The 22,879-nt window shown below is 42.4% G+C and overlaps 1 protein-coding gene across 2 annotated transcripts; it reads left to right on the top strand.

Annotated features, from left to right (window-relative positions):
* The first annotated feature begins 255 nt into the window (after window positions 1-255).
* brwd3 (bromodomain and WD repeat domain containing 3) lies at window positions 256-20,941 on the top strand. 2 transcript variants are annotated; one of them, XM_082550074.1, is made up of 40 exons: window positions 256-439; window positions 615-673; window positions 778-807; window positions 994-1,053; window positions 1,947-2,097; window positions 4,119-4,217; window positions 4,363-4,523; window positions 4,709-4,930; window positions 5,166-5,266; window positions 5,366-5,436; window positions 5,825-5,925; window positions 6,031-6,071; window positions 6,162-6,266; window positions 6,350-6,500; window positions 6,593-6,727; window positions 6,813-6,941; window positions 7,122-7,347; window positions 7,428-7,568; window positions 9,236-9,416; window positions 9,540-9,633; window positions 9,715-9,885; window positions 10,031-10,104; window positions 10,186-10,378; window positions 10,487-10,597; window positions 10,683-10,790; window positions 11,150-11,274; window positions 11,363-11,445; window positions 11,538-11,649; window positions 11,801-11,862; window positions 12,286-12,441; window positions 12,545-12,665; window positions 12,762-12,887; window positions 12,998-13,067; window positions 13,454-13,504; window positions 13,590-13,733; window positions 13,899-14,051; window positions 14,161-14,330; window positions 15,689-15,777; window positions 17,660-17,794; window positions 17,897-20,941. In XM_082550074.1, the coding sequence occupies exons 1-40, from the start codon at window positions 406-408 to the stop codon at window positions 18,739-18,741; spliced, it is 5,391 nt and encodes a 1,796-aa protein (XP_082406200.1). In that variant the 5' UTR covers window positions 256-405; the 3' UTR covers window positions 18,742-20,941. The 2 variants fall into 2 exon arrangements, with proteins under 2 accessions (XP_082406200.1, XP_082406199.1); XM_082550073.1 differs by having other exon boundaries at window positions 10,028-10,104.
* Window positions 20,942-22,879: the final 1,938 nt, after the last annotated feature.

The raw sequence follows: 22,879 nt of genomic DNA, 5'->3' as shown, positions 1-22,879 counted from the left end.
AATAAATAAAAATAACAAAATACATTTACGAATACATTTACCCTTTAAAATATTAAAACTGATATAATATTAAAACTGAAAAACTGAAAACTATTAATCCTGAAAAATGTTATCTTACCAGTGAAAAGTATTAACATTCAATTTTTGTGTAAAATCTGTGAAATTTGAACGAGTTTTATTTGTAACATGGATTCATTCTTTCTGAAGAAAGCACTCCGTCCGGTACTGTGTTGATTCACTAGAGGGCACTAATCCAAGGTAGCGGATAGTATGGGAACAACTTGCGAGAGGAGGCCATTCACTAGCCTGTTTTAGCTACACACACCTAGCTACTCTTAGCTAGCCGGCGGCTAACCAGCGAGCTAAAACATCAGTTTGTCTTAATGTCGCCTGTCTTACCAAGTGATGGCAAGAGAACAGTGTTCACAAATCGAAGCTGGTGAGTACTGACCGCTGCTTTAATTCGCGACTAAATATTTTGCATTTACACTGTTTCCAGTTGTGTGCCAGGTAGCGAGCTAATTAACCGAGCGCAGCCCGGAGCTGGCTAACGCTAGCTCCGCTCAATAGCTACTTCAGTTAGTACCAAGCTCATTTACTGTTTTTCTTTTCAGAACTCTATTACCTCATTGCCAGATTTCTGCAGTCTGGACCATGTAAAAAAGCCGCAAAGGTAATACCCTACGATAAACAAAAAAGCAAGTCGTACTGGTTAAAAATCGTCTAAATAAGTAGGTTTGTTAGCATCCGTTGCTAACTGTGTCTCTGTGTTGTTAGATCCTGATCGAGGAGCTGGAGGAGTATGAGGTAGGTTCAGCTGAACCTTTCTGAGTTTATTTTCATGTGCGGTTTCCGTAGTGATGCCCATCTTGACGCTTTTTGGGGCCAGCTTTTTAGTAGTTTTGATCGATGCTAAATAAAGGAGCGCGATTCCCTGCCGGGACGAGCCTCGCAATTTTGTGTCCTCTCTGATATCGTCTCTTTTAACTTTAGTTGGTCCCGCAACGATGGAGTTGGGACGGGAAGAAATACAAACGGAACTTCCAAGATTGGGTGAGTGTGAATAGTCATTAATAACTTTTTAATAATATGGATCTTTTTATTCCGCTTTCGGTTGACAATAACCTTTCCGTGGATGTCAACGTTTTAATTCTTTTAACCAACCAAAACGGCGTGTTTTCAGCATGTTTGTATTTATTTTAACCTATTTAACAATCCATATTAGTGCAGGCCTGTTGATAAATAACTATATACAGGCTATGCTATTGTGTGGGCTAGTGGGCGGAGAATGAAGATAAGAGCCGATAGTGATAGGCTGAACTAGATCCAGCGCCGTGTCAGTCTTCTTTTGGAGCCAATGATATCGCAGTTGCGTTGGCGAGCGAACCGGAAGAATAGCAAGAAGCTCTTTTGATTCGCTGCAAGCTTTTCTCTCCCTCCTCTTTCTCTACCTCTCCCTCCCGTTCCCTTGATTGTTTTCCAACTATCTGCATGACAAAACCATGCACACATTATGATATCAGGCAGCAATAAACAGGAAGAGGAAAATGAAACAGTTGCAGGCTACTTATGTGTGATTGCAGAGCTGTTTGGATTGGATCTTTCTTGCCTGTATTGAAAATGAGTCAGTTAATGTTATAATCACCTTAAATTACAGAAAGTGAGGCTCGTGTTTTGTTTTTTCTCATTTGCAGTGGTAACCAGCATGCAGAACATTTTGTTTCACCATGTTCTGTTGTTGGTTATTTAAAAATAGTCGTTTCTTCAGTGATCAGTTAGCTGATCAATTCAGTTCAGTTGGTTTTTCAGGATTATGCCATTGTCTAGAGTCGTTTAAATTAACATAACAGTTTATTTTAGCACCCGTAACAATGCAGCTGATGTAATCGTGTGTTGTTTTGTTATTTGTTGTATTAATATGTAATTACCATCGCTGACGTGTGCAGGTGGTGTTGAACCAGCACATTCCTGCAGACTATTTGCTCAGGATTTGCCAGCGGATAGGCCCACTTATAGAAAAGGAGATCCCACCTTGTGTTCCTGGAGTCCAGACACTTCTGGGGCTGGGAAGACAGTCCTTGCTTCGCACCAGCAAAAGTGAGCATATTCCTGTTTTTCTATGATTTTTTAAATTTATTTATTTTGTGCTTTTCATTAGTACCTACTCGGATTAACTCACCACAGCTTTCAGGGTTTTCCGTTAGGTTCTAGTACCTGGTACCAGGTAGAGCAGGGCGATATGGCCAAAAATATTTATCACGATATATATTTGAAAATTTGCAATAACGATATAACTGACGATATAATTGATGCGTGACAAAATACAACTCCACAACATTACTAGCGCAAAAAGACAACCTATCATTTATTTTCACTTAAACAAGAAGCTGGTTTTTATGTACATTAAAGCTTTATAAAAATGTAACAGTGCAAATGCAAATTCCTTGCTGAAAGTTTAACCAAAAGGCATTTCCAGTAGAAATAGGCTGACATATCCTGAGCATAACCATGTATAATATCCACTGAAGTTAAAAAGAGGTGCTTTGCAACATTAAACTGCAGTGTGCAGTACGTATTTTTCGGACCATAAGGTGCACGGGATTATAAGGCACATTAGCAGTCAGATATATCAAACTTTATTAAACTCATTCTTCTTGCTTCCTCCACTTCTGTACCATTGATTCATTAATGTTGAATTCTCTGGCAGCGGCTCTATTCCCATGTTGCTGCAGTATATTAATGACTAACCTCGTATTGTGGATGGATTATCTCAGTTGTTCTCCTGACTGAAGATTGGTCCTTTTACAGCATCCTGCCATGCGATTGCATTTGTCTCTAACCATGAAGAACCTTCACGTTAACTTTTATAAGTGGAAAAGTGTTAGTGTTCGTCCTTCAGCTTCACTGTTTATGTTATGCTAACATAGCTGTGTCGCTAGCGATCACGTAGCACATGATTATATACCAGCTAGCTCAACTTCAGTAACCCTACAAACGTCACTGCTGTTTAGTTTCCTGTCTTCATTTATGTTGGAAGTGATAGCAGAGCTGTACGTTTGATTTTTTTCAGAAATCTCTCAGTCAGAACATGCTATATCATGCTTAGGTAACTAGCGAAACTAGCGAGCTAACTTCCGCTAGCTTCCTGCTAGCTTCTAACTCCGTTAAATGTAATACATTTTGTTTTCATGGATGCCTGGAAGTTAAACTTCATAGTTACACCTGGTAAAGCAGCAACGCTGATCGTTTTTATTAAAGATGAAAGAATTTAGACAGTTTTTAACTCTCAGTGATGCTGCAGTTTTCGTTTGACCTGAAGTATACGGAGTTTAGGACCCAGATTACTTCCAGATTTAAGGGTATCTTAGTCCGACGGCCGCTTGCATGTTCTGCAAAAAAATGTGCTTTGTCGTGTATCTGACAGTCAAACACCAAACCAGTTCCACATCACTGAAGTTGCACCATTTTTACAAACCAATTCTGGTTCATCTGTTTCACTCAACAATCAGCCATGTGCGTATGAAAACAAAGGCACTGCGCATGCGTGTTTTACTCATATTCTATCGCGATATTTCATTTTCCTATCGTTGCCTAACATTATACCGGTATTACCGTGAACGGTATAATATGGCCCAGCCCTAGTACCAGGTACTAAAATAGTACCTACTTGGCCAGGGTTCCAAGCGATCTGAGCAGGTACTAAAGTGTGCATCAGACTGCATACCACCAATTGGTAGGTTATTGACGTCACCCAAAGAGTCATGAGAGTGTCTTGTTTGTGAAAATCTAAATCGCCAATTTTGAAACCTGGCAACGAGGGAAATGGTAACTAAAACAATGCTGTGGTCCCCAAGTCTGATGAAAAGCCACAGATTGAGCAGCAGCTATATTGTTGCCTTGATGTCCACCTTTGTTGTAGTGTTCGTGTTGCATACTAATTATGTCATGGGACTCTCGGACATGTTCCTGTAACAGCTACTACACACATGAGGTGGTACTCGATTGTAATGGAAAACCAGTCAATCTGAGGCGAGTTGATCCGAGTAGGTACTAATGGTAAAGGGGCTATAGTGCATTATTTTTGGCATTCATTCTTCAACTCACTGTTTTTAACATAGGTTGTAGCCACAAGGTATGTAGTGGCTCAGCTGTCGCTGCACTCCACCGAGGACGTCCACCAGAACCTCCAGTGAGCAATGGAAGTTCTCCTAATGTTGGTGTGTAAACTGTTTTTAAAAACATTTTTACAACAATATATCATTTATGCCTTTTATTTCCACTAAGCACTTAGACCCGTGGTATTAAAGTTTTCAGTGTCAGTGTGTTGCTTCTACTAATTATTCGTATGTGTTTCACATCAAGTGTCCATCATGGGTGCTCGCCAGGCCACAGGCACAGGTCGTTTTGGCCAGGTTCTGCCGTCTTCCTCCTACCAACACATGAAGATACACAAACGTATCCTTGGCCACCTTTCTTCAGTCTACTGTGTGGCCTTTGACCGTACCGGTCGTCGAATATTTACGGTGAGTAAGAATTTCTTATTATTTCATCATCCCTGTCTATTTTATTTTAGTGATTGTTCTTCCAGTTGTCGTGCCAGATCTAAGATAACTACTGAACTCTTCCAAAACACAACATGGAGCTTCAGTTGAAGGTGGTTTCCAGTGGAGCTGTCTTATTAATGTGTTGCTGTCGGATTGGTTTTTAGGGTTCTGATGATTGCTTGGTAAAAATCTGGGCCACAGATGATGGCCGGCTCCTGGCAACACTCCGCGGTCACTCAGCAGAGATCTGTGACATGGCTGTCAACCACGAGAACAGCCTCATTGCTTCTGCCAGCTGTGACAAAGTCATCAGAGTGTGGTGCTTACGCACCTGTGCGCCCATCACTGTGCTGCAGGCTCATGCTGCGTCTATCACATCCATACAGGTGATACTTAAAAGAAAGTGCAGAGCCCTTTTACAACATTTGAAGTATCAAATAAAACTAAAAACTTGACTACATCATACAGGAATTAAATGTTTGAAAGCAAATTCATCTACTTAATGCTTTCACCTTATCTTGAGCACTTGACCTGGGCCTGCTGCTGGCTTGTTATGTGAAATGCTGCACAGTCCTTCCCTGTGACTAACCAACACCAACTTTCCTTCTCTCCCTCCTCCAGTTTTGTCCAGCAGCTAGAGGAACAACTCGGTACCTGGCATCAACTGGTGCAGACGGCATGGTGTGTTTCTGGAAGTGGCATTCGCTCACCATGAAATTTAAGTAAGTATTGAGGCGTCTAATGTGGCATGCTTAGTGGTTGCTTGGTGGTTTTCATTAAGATAACCACAGGTTCTGTTTTTTGTTTTCCCTTCCCCTCAGTGATCATCCAGTCAAGTTTATGGAGCGTTCACGGCCCGGGGTGCAAGTCTCCACTTCATCTTTCAGCAGTGGTAAGTGTATCTCCATGCCAGGCAACATTTTGTTGTTACATGATCTCAGCTGCTCTGAACACAGCTCAGTTAATAACTGCACTTTTTTTTTTTTTAATTTTTACTTTTGTGGCTCCTGTTGAAAACCAATTCCATCTCCTATTTTAGGTAAACTTTTGTTGCTTTTAAGATATTAACTTAACCAGGCCAAACTTCCACAGATGCATATAAGAGAATCTCATTTGAGTGACGGAATAAATGCTGCCCGCAGTTTAAAAAAATAGGGTAGTGTGTTTGCAAAATGAAAAGCATTTCATCATTTGAAATGGTTACAAGTTAACTAATATACAGTATGGCAGAACACTGTGAGGGTCATTGTTGTAGACTGAATGTGTTCTTCTGTTAATAGGTGGCATGTTCATGGCTACTGGAGGCACTGATCATATGATCAGGGTCTACTATCTTGGTGCTGAGTCTCCTATGAAGGTTTCTGAGATGGATGCTCACACGGTAAGAAACAGCATCTAGTCACTACATCCTGCTTGGTCCGCTCTGTTGTGCTTTTTAAGCTTCGTTCACACAACTTGTATTCTTTCCTACTTTTTGTGCTTTTAGGATAAAGTCGTGGTCGTCCAGTTCAGCAATAACAGTGACAGGTGAGTGTGCTTGCTCAAATCTGCAGGGACTTCAAATATTTTTTGTGTGTTTTACAAGTGTGCGAAGAATAACTGCGTATGTGTGTCCAGCCTAAGGTTCGTGAGCGGCAGTCGCGACGGTACGGTGAAGATTTGGCATTACCAGCAGCAGGAGTGGAAGAGCACCACTTTAGACATGGCTGCAAGGCTTCCAGGGTAAGAGAGGGAAGACTCGTAGTGTTTAGTGATGGCACTTCTGCCGCTATCATATTTCACGTCCGATGGGATGTTCTTTTTAGGAGCACTGCCGCCACAGGGGACGACAAAGCTAAGTTGGTGGTGACTATGGTTGCCTGGGACCGCACTGACAGCACCATAATCACAGCGGTGTCAAACTACCTGCTCAAAGTGTGGAGCACATCCACAGGACAGCTGCTGCACATTTTGTCTGTGAGTAGCTGAAGCCGACATTATCTGAAGCTCATTCGGTGTAAAATGGCAAATTGGCCTACTTGATTGTCTGTGCTGTCTCTCTGTTCAAGGGTCATGACGACGAGGTGTTTGTGCTGGAGGCTCATCCATTTGACTCCCGCATCATGTTATCTGCCGGCCACGATGGCAACATTTACATCTGGGACCTAACCAAAGGAGTCAAGATCCGCAATTTCTTCAACATGGTAACCGATCCTCAGCGAGCATCACCTACCAGCAATGCTTTGTTTTTCACCAGCTTTAAGTTCAATTTTACATGTTTGTTTGCAGATTGAGGGCCAAGGCCACGGTGCTATTTTTGACTGCAAGTTCTCAGCAGATGGGCAGCATTTTGCCTGCACTGACTCACACGGCCATTTGCTCATCTTTGGTTTTGGCTGCAGCAGACCATATGAAAAGGTAACTGCTAGCTGAGTCTTGTTTGCCCAAAACAATCACCCCTATCATTTCCTCACTTTTAAAGGAACATTTAGAATAAATATTTGGACAGCACAGTGGATTTGTGATTACACATTTTGTTCTTTAATCATAAGAATCGGTGTCACCCTGTGGCGGCGCGCTGTTCTTGTTCCCCTCCAGATTCCCGACCAGATGTTCTTCCACACGGACTATCGCCCTCTTATCCGTGACTCTAATAACTACGTCCTGGATGAGCAGACGCAACAGGCGCCACACCTCATGCCTCCACCCTTCCTTGTGGATGTCGACGGGAATCCTCATCCTTCTCACTACCAGCGCCTGGTGCCTGGACGGGAGAACTGCAAGGAAGAGCAGCTAATACCTCAGATGGGATACATGGCTAACAGTAAGCACAGATTCACAGGTGAAAATTCAGAAGAAGTGACAGATGGTATTTGATGCTTGATTTCTCCTTGCTTTACTTAGATGATGGAGAGTTGGTTGAGCAGGTTCTTGGCCAGCAAACGGCAGAAAATGGAGAAAGCCCGTTGGACAATCTCATCAGACAGCTGCAGAATGAACAAGATGAGCGTCAGAATGCAGAGCAGGAGGCAGAAGGGGAAGAAGGTGTGTGTTGTTGTTTTTTTGTTTGTTTTTTTTTACTCAAAATGATTGAAGTTTTTCCCAAAACTTTAAGTGTCTTTTGTCCTGTGTCCCACCCCTCTCCCAGAACCAGCCACGGCAGATGGCTGCCCCTCCCTGAGCCTGATTCTGCTGAAGGTTTCTTCCTGTTAAAAGGGAGTTTTTATTTTCCCACTGTTTGCCAAGTGGTCGCCTGATTTTTGGGGGTTTTCTCTCCAATATTGCAGGTGCTTTACTAGTGGTGCAACGGATCACGGTTGATCCGAAATCCGAACTGATGCCACTCCACGGTTCGGTACGCACGTGATCCGAAGACTCAAAAAAGGAAAAAAAAAAAGTATGTGTATGGTGCGTGTGGTCAGTCTGTTAAGCGGTTGTTATGGCTGGCGCTAGCGGTCCAAGTGGCGGAGCAGAGGAGTTTGCGGCATTTAAGCAGCCCTTTGCTGCCCAATCCGACCGGGCTAAAGATATGATGATGTGATGAACGTGCTTGAGCCACGCTATGATATCTCGTTGCGCATCCACTTCAGTGTGACAAGATCGTTCCAAGCATGTATGAGCATGAAAGGTTTAAAGTTATGGCTGAACTGTCCCAGGCATCTTCTGTTGCTCTAAATACAAATGGGTGGACCTCCAGGGCAACGCAAAGCCACGTGACCGCTCGTTATATCACAGCAGAGTGGTAGATTCAAAGCCCTGTACTGCCCTATAGATTACATTAGATTAGATGAAACTTTATTTATCCCTAAGATGGGTTCCTCCCAGAAATTCAGTTTCCAGTAGCACAGCACCGACAGAAGTTGCAGAATGTGAGCAGAAATATACCATATATACACCATATATATAAATACAGAGAATACAAAAGGAATAAATAGAATAAATAGGAATAAGAATACAAGGGAACAGCACATTTCAAGTATTGTGAGTCTATTACACCGTTGGATATTAACAAAAACTATTGCACAGTGAAAAGGCGCTACAGCTTACTTGTTCCCCCCTCCTTTTGTCCCCGTTTCCCCTCCCTCTCCCCTCCAGCAAGGAGTTAAACAGTTTGATGGCGTGTAGGACAAAGGAGTTTTTAAGTCTGCTGGTCCTTGACTTTGGGAGAAGCAACCTGTCACTGAACAGACTCCTCTGGTTGTTTATGGCCGTGTGCAGAGGATGCCCAGCATGGTCCATAATGTCCATATTGCACCTTAATTTGTTTTTATATAAGTGCGTGGAATGAGTCTTCAGTTGAATGTTTTTTAATAGGCTAAAAATACTTATAAGTAAATGGCGAGTCGAATTTTTGTCTTTTTCCCCCCCTATTTTTGCTGATCCGAAAATCGATCCGATCCGTGACTTAAAACCGTGATCCGATCCGAACCGTGAGATTTTTTCATCCCTTGCACCACTAGGCTTTACCGTACAATATAAAGCGCTTTGAGGCGAAGCTTCGTTTTATTTGGTGCTATATAAATAAACTCAAATTAAATCGAAGAGAACATTTTTGGCTCTTTCTCAGTGGCTGAGGTTATACTTGTGAAATTCTACTGTTTTTGCAAAACTCTGAACATAAACATTTCTTGTCAAGTTTTTCCAAAAGTGGAGTTTGTCCCCAGTAACCTGTAATTATATTTAAAAGAAAAAAAATATAATCTTGTTTTCAGCTGGTGAAGGCGCAGAGGCGGTGCCCTCCTCTCCAGTTGTTGCACCTCGCAGAAGTGGGCAGGTGGATGGGGTGTGGCAAATGCAGCATAACGCCCTTCCCAGTCAGGTGGCCACCGAGAGGGACCTGCTGGCCTGGAGCCGCAGAGTGGTGGTCAATGAAGTGCTGCAGGGGATATTCAGGTGAGGAGGATGAAGGGAATTAGATTAGTTTTAAGGGGTTTGCATAGAAAGATTTGATTTTAAAGCAAGGAGATCTTTTTTTTAATTTTAAATTCAAAATGCTTTTTTAAATTTATTTTTAAGAGTTTCAGAGGAGTGCAGACAAGCCAAAGGTGACATTGAATGTTCTCTATACTACGCTGAGAGGAAGAAGAAACCAGTAACCTGTGCACCTAAGGTACGCTATTTTCTGCGTCACTATTGTTACGTCAGAAATCGCACATGTGCTGATTCATTCCTGATATTTTGGGTTTCGTAGAGCGATCTCTTGTCTTCACGCCTGCGCTCCCTGCGGCCCACGAAGAAAACTCATAAGCGCCATGCCTATCAAACCCGGTCAGCTCAAATCCGGCGTCCTGGAACCAGGAGTAGAAATCCCAGCAACCGACGTACCTCTAACAGCCAGATGGACTCGGAGAGTGATGGAGAAGTATGATTCACCTTGTTCTGCTTGATTTGTAAAGTTACCGTGCTATAAGGTCACTTAGTAAACAGGAATAAAATCAGAAACAAGTGCTAACTGTTAGCAGTCATTCGTGTTATACTGAAGGTTTTGGATGTATTTTTGTTAGCAGGCAGAAGAACAGGTGGAGCAAACCGATGCATCTTCAGATGGTGATGCTCGGTGGCAGAGTGAAAGCAGCTCCAGGTAAATAAACACACTGATCAAGGAGAATTTTCAAAATATAGTCCGATCACCTGCCTGATGATACCCCGCTTTGATTCTCAGCGATTCCTCCAGTGAATATTCTGATTGGACAGCGGATGCTGGGATCAATTTGCAGCCGCCAAAGCGACCTACCAGGAGACCTGTACAGCCTCCAGATTACAGCAGCTCTGAGGAAGAAGGAGATAACGAAGCCAAGGAGGCAAGGACGAGGGAAAAAGAGAAGAGGAAGAAGAAGTCCAAGGAGACCAAACAAGTGAGCCACCTGCAGCTGCAGTAGTCACAGTAAAAGCACATTTTGCTAGTTGTCACACAACATGGCACGAGTATGTACTTTAACATGTGGTAAATCATATACACTCAGAAACCCACCTCCTCTCTGGGTGGACTTGATGCGGAAGAGTGGCTGCCGCCATCTTGGATTATGGAGACTGTCCCCCGCTGCTCTCCTTTTGTTCCACAAATGGGAGATGAAGTAAGGACTGACGCTCCTAATATCAAACAGGAAATACATGTTACATCACACTTTTTAAAATCATGATTCTCTTGTCCTCCTCCAGCTCATCTACTTCAAACAGGGCCATCAGGCTTACGTCCGGGCTGTTCGCAGAGCTAAGGCTTACAGCATCAACCCTCAGAAGCAGCCGTGGAACAGACTCAACCTCAGGGTGAGGCACAGTTTTATATAATAGCAAGTGCTGTGTATCGGCCCCGGCATGCTCCATTAGTGCCCAAGCTGTTTGGAGAGTCTGAAAACGGCAGCCAATTTTTGTAACCACCTGAAAGCGGTAACCTGGTGGTCTCACTCACTTTGCACTGCTCTTAGACCTGAGCAAAAATTAGCAAGCCTCTAAGCTCTCTGCTGAGTCCCCCTTCAACCCCGGTAGTTCACCACAATCTGCTGCTGTTTTTGTAAATGAAAACAACTTGAATCTCTTGAAACACAATATACAGAATGCCACAGTAATCCTTCCTTACAGGAGTTTGTACAGCTGCATTGACCTCCTTTTCTCTTCTTCCGCCTCAGGATCAGGAATCTGTGAAAGTGGTTGGAATTAAGTATGAAGTGGGACCTCCTACCCTCTGCTGCTTAAAAGTGGCGTTCTTGGACCCAGTCTCAGGGAAAATGACCAATGAGTCTTTCTCCTTAAAGTGAGCATGAGCAATACTTGTATATTCAATGTAATAAACGACTGTGACCACATGTATTTGACCACTTTTTCATTCCCACACTTCCCAGGTATCATGACATGCCTGATGTCATTGATTTTCTGGTACTGCAGCAGTTTTACAACGAGGCTAAAGAGCACAACTGGCAACCTGGTTAGTCACTCCCCAGCAGTCTCCTTCCTGTATTTACTGCTCACGTAAAATTGTAAGGACTGTCCGTCACCTTAGTTTGATCCTCTGTTCAGGCATGAGGTTCCGCAGCATCATTGACGACGCCTGGTGGTTCGGCTCTGTGGAGGATCAAGAGCCCCTGCAGCCAGAGTATCCCGACAGCCTGTTTCAGTGCTACGCAGTAAAGTACGTCTGTGTGTGAGCAGAGCTCGCTGTAATTTTTTTAATTTATTTTTTGCTGGCTTCATGTCACCTTCTCCACAGTAAAATCAGATAAGCATCTCTAATCTCATACGCAGCATGATCTAGTGGCATATTATCACATTTGTTTCATCAGATGGGATAACGGTGAGCGGGAGAAAATGAGTCCCTGGGATATGGAGCCTATTCCTGAGGAAGGTCAGTAATATTTATTGAAATGTGTGTATTATTTTGAAATATGGCGCTCTGTTACAGAAGATAAAAGACGCAGAAAAAAGTCAAACATAATCGTACCCAATAAAAGTGAAATACTGCACATTATGGCATTTCTATTGAAAAGAAACACATCTGATCTCATTCATCTAACAGCGGGGTAGAAACCCACAACAAAAACATTGTCTGCCCTTCATTTCCGTGTCCTTATTGGAATAACCATAGAAACCATAGAAACACTGTTTGTGTTTTTATTGAACTCTATTCCATTAATTTTAACCCAGAGAATTCTTTATAGCCTGCAGTGTAACTTTTAACTACCAAAAAAAAAGTATTTTACTTCTCTCCTTTTTTTTTCTTGGTTACTAACTGCTGTTTAATGTTCTAACACTTTTGTGGCTCCATCAGCTGCTTTGCCAGAGCAGGTTGGTGATGGTGTAGAGGTGGCAGAAGAGGAGCTGAAAGCTCTACTCTATGAGCCTCAGGAAGGTGAATGGGGGGCTCATACACGAGATGAAGAATGTGAGCGAGTCATTCATGGCATCGATCAGCTTCTGACACTGGGTATGCCTCCCAAAAGGATTGATGAAGCTTTGCGGTAAAGTACAATCTGACCTTGTTTTCCTGACCTTTGCTAGGTTTGATTTTATTTGTGTTTGTTCCCCAGATGTAGCCAAGGCGTTCGCATTACCGGTAAATTTGCAGGACTACCCTCTGTACTGCACCGTAGTGGCTTACCCCACTGACCTCAGCTCCATCCGCACACGTCTGGAGAATCGCTTTTACAGGTGAAGCATCATGCACTCATAAACCTTCTCTATGAGTTCAAAGTCCTGGTGTGTTAACGTCTGAGTTTCAACCACTGATGCGTTCCTCTGCTCCAGGCGGATCTCTGCATTAATGTGGGAGGTGCGTTACATCGAACACAATGCCCGCACTTTCAATGAACCTCAAAGCCCCATTGTAGCAGCTGCCAAGGTGGTGACTGATGTTCTCCTTCATTATATCGGGTAAGACTTGACAGAGTTTCTGCTGTGTTAAATTTACCGATGCTTTAACAGTGGAGTGACCATGATGAAAACAAACATTTCTGATGCCTTGATCCCGCTGCCTCATTCAGGGACCAAAGTTGCATCGACGTCTTGGATCTGTATCGTAAACTGAAGTCTGAAGTCAGCAGTGAAGCTGAGGTGGGTGTTGCACAAGTGTTTTTGCGTTTGTGTGGTTTGTATTATTAGACTGACTATAGGATTCCTGCAGATCACTGAAAAAGTCAGTAGAAAAGAAAATAAGGTCTTTAATGTTTCATGTTTCCTACAAAATTACTTACTTTATTTTAGGATGTGATTTGAACCATTGCACTAGAGATTAGCTTAGGAAGCCAACTGTATTTGTTATCCAGTAATCCATTAATGACCTGATGTAGACGTTGCCTTTGTTTCTTGTTTGATTTGGAAATGAAAAGGAAACATAGGCTATCCCAGCTGGAGATCACTGCATTACATTCACATGTCCCAAAAAGCAAATGGAAACATGGATTTTTATGTGTTTTTTTTTTTTTTTTTTTTTTTTGCAGGTTGACTTGGACGTAGATTCAGACACTCCAGGAACATCTACAGGACACCGGGTAAGGCAGCAGTTGATATTTGACAGGATTTTTAACCTCCCAGCTGTTGTCCCAATCTCAGTGACTTTCATTTTGTCTCTGCCAGGGAGGCACTGCAAATTCTAAGAAGCGTGGTGTGGTTCTGGATCCGAAAGCCTGGCGAGGTCAATGTCGAGAGCTGTTGCGTCGAATGACAGCTTCCACGAATTCCGAACCTTTCAGGCAGCCTGTGGATCTCTTTGAATATCCGGTAAAACAATCAGGATAAACCTCCATTTGAAATAAAACCACACATGCCAGACACTTTTTACAGCTTAAAGTAGCATTTGCAGTGCATGCTGCAAGTGTAAAACTGAAGTTGCATTCAGGTGAAGCACTGTGTTCTTCAGCGTTTCTGCACTCTTTTTTCGTTCAGGACTATCGAGACATCATTGACACTCCCATGGATCTGGGTACAGTGTCAGAGACCCTGGCAGTAGGAAATTATGAAAATCCCATGGAGTTTTCCAAAGACATCCGCCTCATTTTCAGCAACTCTAAAGCATACACTCCTAACAAGAAGTCACAGGTGAGTAGTTCACTGAGAAATAAAACATTCTGTAAAAATGCTGTTGTTATAGGTGCAGTCTGAGAAAGCTTTGGTTTAGTGTTTACGTATCGCGTTCTTTTATTTCTAGATCTATACCATGACCCTCAGCTTGTCGGCCTTCTTTGAAAAACACATCATCTCCATCATTTCTGACTACAAGTCTGCCATTCAGAACGAACGGCGGGCTCGTCAACATCTCACTTACAGGAACAGATTGCACAACGGAGGCAGCTCGCCACCTAATAGTCCATCCCACAGGTACCCGGCCACATTCACAAACCTAGACGCACCGTGTTATCAGATTATATTTTTCACTCGGGCCCATCAAAGTGTCTGCAGCTTCTGAAAGCATCTCAGAAGTGCCGTACTGAAATAAAGAAATGTTTTCTCTTTAATATCATTTCAAGGTGTCGTGGTTGGAAAAACGATTCCAGAAACTGCTGAAAGTTGCAGGCACCCTGTCGTTGTTTATATTTATTATTGTGTTGTTAATAGGGATGGGTATTGATAAGATTTTCACGATTCCAATTCCATTTTCGATTCTGTTTAACGATTTGATTCTTTATCGATTCCTTTTTTTTTTTTTTTAAAAAGGAGAACACTAAGGTCGATTAGCTTAGAACTTTGTTTTATATCTTCTCTTTGAACAAGATAGAAATTTAGGAGTAACATGGCCTTACAAACCCAACAGTGAGATCTTAAGAGATCCACAGCCTACGGCTCTTCAATGGGTGTCACAGGGTCCCCAGGAAAAAAAAAATTGTAAATGTAAAATAATAAAATAAATATTCTTCTGTAGCAATAACAAAGTATAACATAAATTATTCAGTAGCAATTACACAAGAATATCCAGTAATGTCCCTGCCTACAATTAAACACATTCACTTACCTAAAATCGGGGGCATCTGCTGTGGCAAATGGGTGCAAACATCTGACCACAAACTTCGTCACTGCTCGGTGACATTCGTCTATCCTGGCCTGAAAGGAGACGCTACCGGTAGACTGCAGGGAGAACTGCCAGCATCTGAGCCAGCCAGACTCTGTCTGTCTCTCTCATCATGGTCACCTAAATGCACAGTAATGGCAGGTTTTGTAATAAGGCAGATCGCGCTAACATAATATGCACTGTTAGTTGATTATTTACCTGCCGCATTAACGGGAGAGGACGTGCAAACGTTACCACTGCTGCTGGGTTGAGATTCACGAGTCCGGAGCGGAATTCAAAACATGACATTCATTTAAGGTCATCGTGTGTTTTGTGAGCAAATGCTTTTGCATATTCGTAGTGTTTCCTCCCTTAGATGAAGTATCTACTTTGCAAGTATTGCAAGCTGCCCTGTTGTCATCCGTTCTCGTAAAGTATAACCAAACTTTTGAGCGTTTGAGCCGCTCACGCGCCGTGTTTCCTGCCAGGTAAATGACGCTCCGCAACGTGGTGACGTCATTCGGGGCGACTGGAATCGATAAGGGAATCGTTTGCAAAAATGGCAAACGATTCCAAGGAATTGAAACAGTGGGAACCGGTTCTCAACAAGAACCGGTTTTCGATACCCATCCCTAGTTGTTAACAATAATTCTGAACTGTTGCTTCTTTCTTGTTCCCCTCTCCTGCCCAGCTCAAAAGGAAAGCACAAGTCAGGGAAGGCATCAAAGCCAAAAAAATCCCAGACCTCAACAAAGAATCGTTCTCAGAGATCACATAAAGGTACGTCTGCACTGTTGTGGCTTTCTGTGCTTTATAGATCCTTCTGCTGCGTAGACTCGTGCAGTGAGCTGCTCTTAGAGTTGGTTAAGGTAATAGTTCTTACTCTTCAAAAACCAGAATGACCTCAGTTTGGTTTTAATCCAATGAAAAGCTGCAGAGGTTGTTTGTATCAAAACTTAACAGATGTTTGTTTCCTGTGAATCAAAGCGTAACATCAGTGTCATTTTTCTTTTTTTCAGCTTTTACAGATGGCTCATTAAAAGTGTCAATAAACACTTTTATTTAAACAACTTATTATATAATAGCAGGGGCAGTATGACTGAACATTTATATACCAGTATTTTAGAAGCCTTGCAGTTTCATGACGCATCACCTTTAAAAAATAATAATTATAATAACACACATTTTATTTCATAATTGTGTCTTCACATAGCTTTACAGTGACTCGTTCTTCAGGACTGGATAGGATGTAGAAACATATATGTCTTGATAAACTAAAAAAATTACACAACTGAAACAAAAAATAATCTTTCAACAAAACTGGCATGTGTGGAACAAGGAGCTGCCTGTTCCACTCTGAGGTCACATGTAATGACACTGAAGTCAATATAAGGCTTCTTACTGTTGATGTTTCCTGCAGCAGAGCTGGGAAGTGCAGCTTTGAAACAAACTCTGTTTGCACCTTTCCTTCCAAACTTTGTGGCACAAATTATTCATTTGGAAAGACGTCAGTTAGTCTTGAGTAACGCATTAAGCAAAAGTTGATGTGACGCAAAAAGCAATTCTCTCCTTTGCTTCTTTTTTTCCCCCAAGGCCAAAAATGCTCCAAACAGCAGATTCTGCCCTCTTTTCTTTATCTTGCATCACTTTTTACTGTTGTTGGAAGTGGTGACTGTTTGCTGTTAGTTATGCTATGCTAAAAACAATTTCCGTTTCTGCTAGAAAGTTTGTTTCCCCCAATTAAGAGAGTTAAAAATTGTCATTTTAAATCAAATTCTGCATCATAAAACTGTAACGATTACTACAGGCACATCTCAACAGAGGTAACACGCGACACAGCGCAAGAAAAGTTGACCAAAGGTGCATATTGAGAATCCCGTCTTTTAGAAATGTCTGGAAAATTTAGTTTATTGAACAAACTGCAAACAAACAGTGAGTGGTTCTGCCCCAAATCTTTGTCCAGCAAACATCAACTGTAAGGGGAAAGCCGTACTCAGCATGGCCATGCAAGCCTAGAGGTGTCAGTCAGCCAATAAAATCTCCCGCCTGAGTGATGCAGGCAACTTTTCCCACCTTTAGCATGTGGTGGTGACGCTGTGTGGATACTGATCAATCTAAGGTTTTGTGTAAACTTGGCTTTTAGTTTTAGGAACATGCTACAAGCCAGTATTTATCTATTTATATCGTCACTAAATCTGTAGCAGGTCAGCAAATCATGGAAAATAAACCAGGATGGAAGAATTAATGAAATATCCATGTTAATCAAGGAGTTTTGAAAGCTTGGGGACATGAAAAAAGGAAAATATGAAAACGCTACCAAACAAAAGACAAAAAAATCTGTTTTCAGAGAAACTGAAGAGAAATGGTAGGAATGGCAAACAAAGTATATTTTCCCACTTATAAAACAGGTCACCATTTCAATTTGTCCATTTGGCTCTACTTTGTTTAGTGTTAGTTAGCTAATATCGAGGTTAGCATCCCAACAAAATGGTGAATATAACAAATGACATTCAGGCTCTCTGCATTATTTTTGATGGTGTTACCTGACTTACATACATTCACCCCTGCTAAAAGCTTCTAGTATCTTCTAATGTGATTAGTTGCTTCTGTACTCTCAGCTTTTCTGATGGATAATTGCATTGTGTCTATTTTTTTTCTTTAGCTCAGCAAAGCGGTAATGTAGCAGAGGAAGAGGACGTCCAGCCTTCTTCCCCAACTTCAGGGACGAGTGTCAGGAGCAGAAATCAAGGACCACATCGGGTGACCCGCAGCCAAGCAACTCCCGTGAAGAAATCAGGTATTGCGAGCAGTAACTAAAAAGCATGCACGTTTTCCCTTTTCAGTGTTTCTGCAAAGTTACGGTGCAGAAGTGACCCGCCGCCCTCTTGTTTTCCATCAGGTCACCAGAATAACTTGCACCTAAGTAACGGCTCCAGACAACGGCACTTGCGAGAAACGTCGCAGTCCGACGATGAAGAGGAGGCGTCAGGATCCAACAGCTCCTCGTTGGAGTCGTCCTCCACCTCGTCGTCATCATCATCATCATCCTCATCCTCCTCCTCCTCCTCATCGTCGGACAGCGACAACAGCTCTGACTCTGAGGTGGAAAAGTACGTGGAGGGAGGAGGAGATCACGACTACAGCAAAGCCCCCTGCCTGTCAGTACGCCTCTCAGCTAAGGGTAAGGTGGCAGCCTCAGAAAAGAGGAGACACAAAGGAGGAGAGGACACAGAGGCACAGGGACCTAAACGAGCACGACTGCAGCTTGAGGTAGAGGAGCAGCAGGATGAGGAGGAGGAAGAGGCAGAGGAGGATGAGGAAGAAGAAGAGGAGGAGGAGGAGGAAGAGGAAGAGAAGGAGCAGCAGCAACAGGTGGATTTAAAACATGAGGAGGAGGAAGAGGAGGAAGAAGAAGAAGAGGAGGAAGAGGAGGAAGAAGAAGAAGAGGAGGAAGAAGAGGAAGAGGAGGAGCCAGAGGACGAGGATGATAACAACTCTGAGGTGCAGACACGAGCAGCAGCAGCTCCAGCAGCAGCTAGCAGCCAGAGAGGCAGCCAGTGTAAGTCTCGGCGGGTCAACACACGAAACCAGGGCCGCAGGACAGTTCGATACGGAGACGACTCGGAGGATGATGGCCATGGGTCGAAAGACGACCCTCTAAACCTGGGCATGTCCCGCTCAGGACGGGTACGCCGTATGACTGAGAAAGCCCGTGTCAGCCACCTTATGGGCTGGAGTCACTGACACGTCGCCCCTCACCCATCCCCTTTTTTCCAAACCTCAATGAAAGAACTGTAAAACATGAGTAACACATCAGGGATTATTCTTTTTCTTTTTATACAAATTTGTGTGTGTGTATATATAATATATAAATATGATTTCTCTTTTTATCTAAAGACTGATTATGACTCTCAAACTGATAGCCGGTGCTCATAAAATGTTGCCACGGATTTTTTTTCTTCCCTGGTCAACAGAGCTTCTGTTCAACACGGACCCTCTCCAACTGGATTAACTCACCTCGGCCTTACTGCTTCTCTGGAAGAGCCCTTACGACATGGCTCTGGTCTTCTTCCTCCTCATCCTGTGGTTTCACGTCCAGAACTTTAAACACTATATAAATTCCCCTTCTTCCCTCCAGCAACCTTTCTTGCTCCTGGTCGCCAAAGAAGGATGTGGAGATGCCAAAAAAATGGTGCTCATCTGTAGTTTTGTTTTGTTTAATTTTATTTCTTTTTCACTTAGTAAATCAAAACTGTTGTGGTAGTGGTCACAGCCACAGGTGCAGAATCACTTAAGGTATCTGATGTCAACCTTTCTCGTTTGCAGCACAGACTTCCATCTGATTGTGCTCTCCTCAACTGAGGACTAGCAATATTAGGAAGAAGTGGGTAAAATAAAATGGCAACACGCTCTTACCCCAGGGCATAAAATACTGCTGTTGTTCTTGGCTTTGTACAGATGTTGTCTTGAGATGGGGTTATGTCACATTTGGGTGCTTCATTGTATTTCACTTTGTTTTCTTTCAGTTTTTACTTGCTGGTGAGATTTGAACACCAAAAACTGCTTGGTTAGGGAAAAGATTGTTGTTTACACCTGCTTGTTGAAGAAGAAAAGTTTACCTGCTATGTTTAAATGCGACTCCAAGCGGTCCATAAGACCCAAACTGTTTTGTATTTGAGTGGTAGACTGGTTTCTATAACCAATCACTACACTGTCTCCACCTCTTTGCATTTCTTTGAGACACTGGTGGTTTTGACACAACAGCAGTATTTGACGCCCTGGGAGCAGACGGAGAATAGATTACCATAGTAATATCCCTTTCAATGTCCTTGGTCTGTGAATGTGAAAGGAAATGTCTTTCCCCAGCTTCTTCTTGCTTGGGTCTTCTCTTCAGCACTGTTATTTAGATAGAGTTGGGTGCTGTTTTTAAAGGGTAAAGGTGGTGTATTCTTTCTTTCGGGGGTAACAAAGCCACTGTTTTTAGTGCTGTTGTACTCTGAGTGATCAGACCTGCAAATATTCATGGTTATTTCCGCAGCTCCTTCTCTACCCAGCCTGTGCAAAAGCAAAGGAATGCCCTGGCCAGCTCTCTTCCACAGAAATATTTATTTTTCCATTGCATTATACTCGGGTTACTTTATCTATTTCATACTTTATTAGTGATGAGGAAAAAGGAAATATTTGCACATTTATCTCCTCCATGTGGCAGCTGAGTAATAAAGATATTAGAGAAATAAGATGAAACCTCATTTTTGTGTAAGAATGTTTGAACTGTGCCAGCGGCACTTTCGATTCAGCCTCCCCCCCCCTTTTTTTGTTTTTTTTTTTTGTTTAGGTTTATAAATATAAGTAGAAATCTTTTTCAACCTGTGCATGATTAAACTGAAGGTCTCATCTGATTGCGCTTTCTTCTGGTTAACAGCAGAAGTATCATCCTTGGATGACCGTTTCTTCTCTTTGTAGCCTGATGGGTTTCAAACTTTGATAGTAGATCAACTGCACACATGATGGCTTTCTCCATCACCCTATACAATCACTGTCTCCCCCCCCTACATGACCTACATTCTCATATCAACACTGGATGCTATGATTCAGACACACCTTCTCACCCCTCCGTCACTGAGGAGAGAGGCAGGCCTCCGAAGTTATTGTAAAGCTCGGTTAGTGACAGATTCTGAGAGACGAAACACAAATCGGCGTCTAAAATCAGGTGTGCTGAGCAGCAGCATTAACTGGTGTCTTGGAATTCCTATGGCTCAGTGTGGGAAGACTATTCTTATTTTGATACAGTATTTTCATACAGTAGATGACGCTTAGTCTTGCCTCAAAGCATCAGATTAGTCAACAAAGACAACGTTCTCCCATAGGTTGAATAAGCTTAATGTGTTTTTTATAATGTTTTAATTGTGTTTTGTTTTTTTTAATAAAAAAGAAAATTAACTTCTCTCAGAATTTTGTCCCCCCTTTTTTTTCTTTTAAAGCATTTTCCATGTCTGATATCTGTCCACGCTAAGCCTGCATAAGCTTGAAGGGCTACTTGCGCAACACAGGGACTGAGTCATCAGTTGTCTTAGTAATGGGTCGTAAACAGCCACCGAAGGCAGAGATTCGAGAGTTTCTGAACACTGGGGCTGCTGACTGTGATGGTAGGCAGTCATAAACCTCACTGTACCATTTGCAACTGCCTAACTGCATTAATGCACTGAAAGCTGGGGTGAGTCAGACAAGGAACAAACAAGGTTGAGCTGTGACGCACCGTGCTCCACCACACCTAGAAACTGCAGTGATGCTGGAGGATCTTACGATTTCTAACTATTCGGTGCATAAAGAGATAAAGGTCATTTTTAGTGTGACGAGTGTGCCAAACAGCAACAAAAAAAAGGAAAAGGTGACTTGTTATATAAAACGCCTTCATTCTATATCTAAATTGAGTCTTAAACTGCTAAATCCTCAAATGCTTATATCACGTGATTAAAATCTGATTAAAGGCTTTTTCTTTGTAATGTATAGCTGCTGGGTGAGTGCAGCACACGGCAGGAAAAGAGTGTGTTGGCCAGTTTTGTGTCTTCAGCATTAATAAGGTAATGATTAGAATTACATCCTTTAAAATGCAGCATTATAATTGAGGGTGGTCTTACCAAAATACTGTGAAAATTGGTAATGTGCTCCTGGAAAAGTATGAATTATTCATATAAAACGTAAATCCTATAGACACACCCATCAGCTCTCACAAGACTGATTATAGGTCCTCATCTTAATAATGTGCCAAAACATAACCTAGAGTAAGGATGTAGCATCCTTCAGGACATTTTTCTAATTATATGATCCATCCACCCTTTTTCTTAACCACATTTACACAGGTTAAAGTTGTGTGGGGCTCCAGCCAAATGTCATTCGGCAAATGAGATGCGTCCTGGGATGGGTTGCCATTCAATTTAGAATTACCAGTTGACCTCACATGCAGAAGATCCATAGAGTAGTGGTTTACACATTTTACTAACAAGGGGAAGTTCCAATTCCTGGAGGAATCTGAGTATCCGGCGTAAAAATCTGCCCAATCAAACATGCAGAGCTGCCACTGTGGCATCCCCTGGTGAATAAGGGGGAAGATGAAAGTAGCTGCATAGTTGGCCTGATGGAAAACCCAAACTCTACACAGAAAGACCACAGCCACCTGGTGGATTTGAACCCAGGACCTTCACCACCATACACCAATCTGCCTAATTATACTAATAACTCATAATGAAGCACAAGAATATTATTATTCTAAATGTGGCACAAAAAGTAAGGACAGTGTGGGGTTTTTTTTTTGCATTTCTTTGTTGTAACAATACTTCTTGGCAAGAAATCTTAAACCACTGGAAGGTCTATTTCCCCTTAAATGGTGGCACATTTGTAAGGAAAATGCATTTGTGGGTTGAGCAGCAGAGTTGAGCATGTAGGTTGCGCTGAAGAAAAATATATTCTGCTATTGACACTTGTTTGGTGCCGTTTATTGGATTGAATGATTGAGGTCTAATGAAACTAGACATATCAGCAATTTAAAAATGTATTCATTTAACGACAGGGGCCTTGGCATGTAGAGCCACAGTCGCCTGGCACCTCCCCATCATGCTGGTCAACCGCTTGGTCACACACTGCTGTGGGATGGGGTCCCATTCTTTAACCATCATTTGTCAGTCAGTGTGGTTGTTTTGGTCAATGAATCAGTTGTTTTGCATTGGCAAAGCAGATTTACCAGGTTTTAATGGGTGCAACCCACATACTCAACTCTGCTGCTCAACCCCAAAATGCATTTTCCTTACAAATGTAAGGAATTAAAGGGAAATAAACAGGCGTTCACACGGTTTAATATTGGTACAGAATGATAAGTGTCAAACAG

This window comes from Aulonocara stuartgranti (genome assembly GCF_965226115.1).
Source record: "Aulonocara stuartgranti genome assembly, chromosome: 10".
Taxonomy (NCBI): Eukaryota; Metazoa; Chordata; class Actinopteri; order Cichliformes; family Cichlidae; genus Aulonocara; species Aulonocara stuartgranti.
The sequence above is the reverse complement of the archived record's forward strand: the minus strand, read 5'-3'. Positions and strand labels throughout refer to the sequence as shown.

Bases quoted from the DNA above. Each gene is read 5' to 3' on its own strand.
- brwd3 (XM_082550073.1), top strand. From the start codon at position 406: ATGGCAAGAGAACAGTGTTCACAAATCGAAGCTG. The intron at 2,098-4,118 runs GTGAGCATATTC...TTTTTAACATAG, and splicing joins CTTGCTTCGCACCAGCAAAA to GTTGTAGCCACAAGGTATGT. The intron at 9,417-9,539 runs GTGAGGAGGATG...TTTATTTTTAAG, and splicing joins GTGCTGCAGGGGATATTCAG to AGTTTCAGAGGAGTGCAGAC.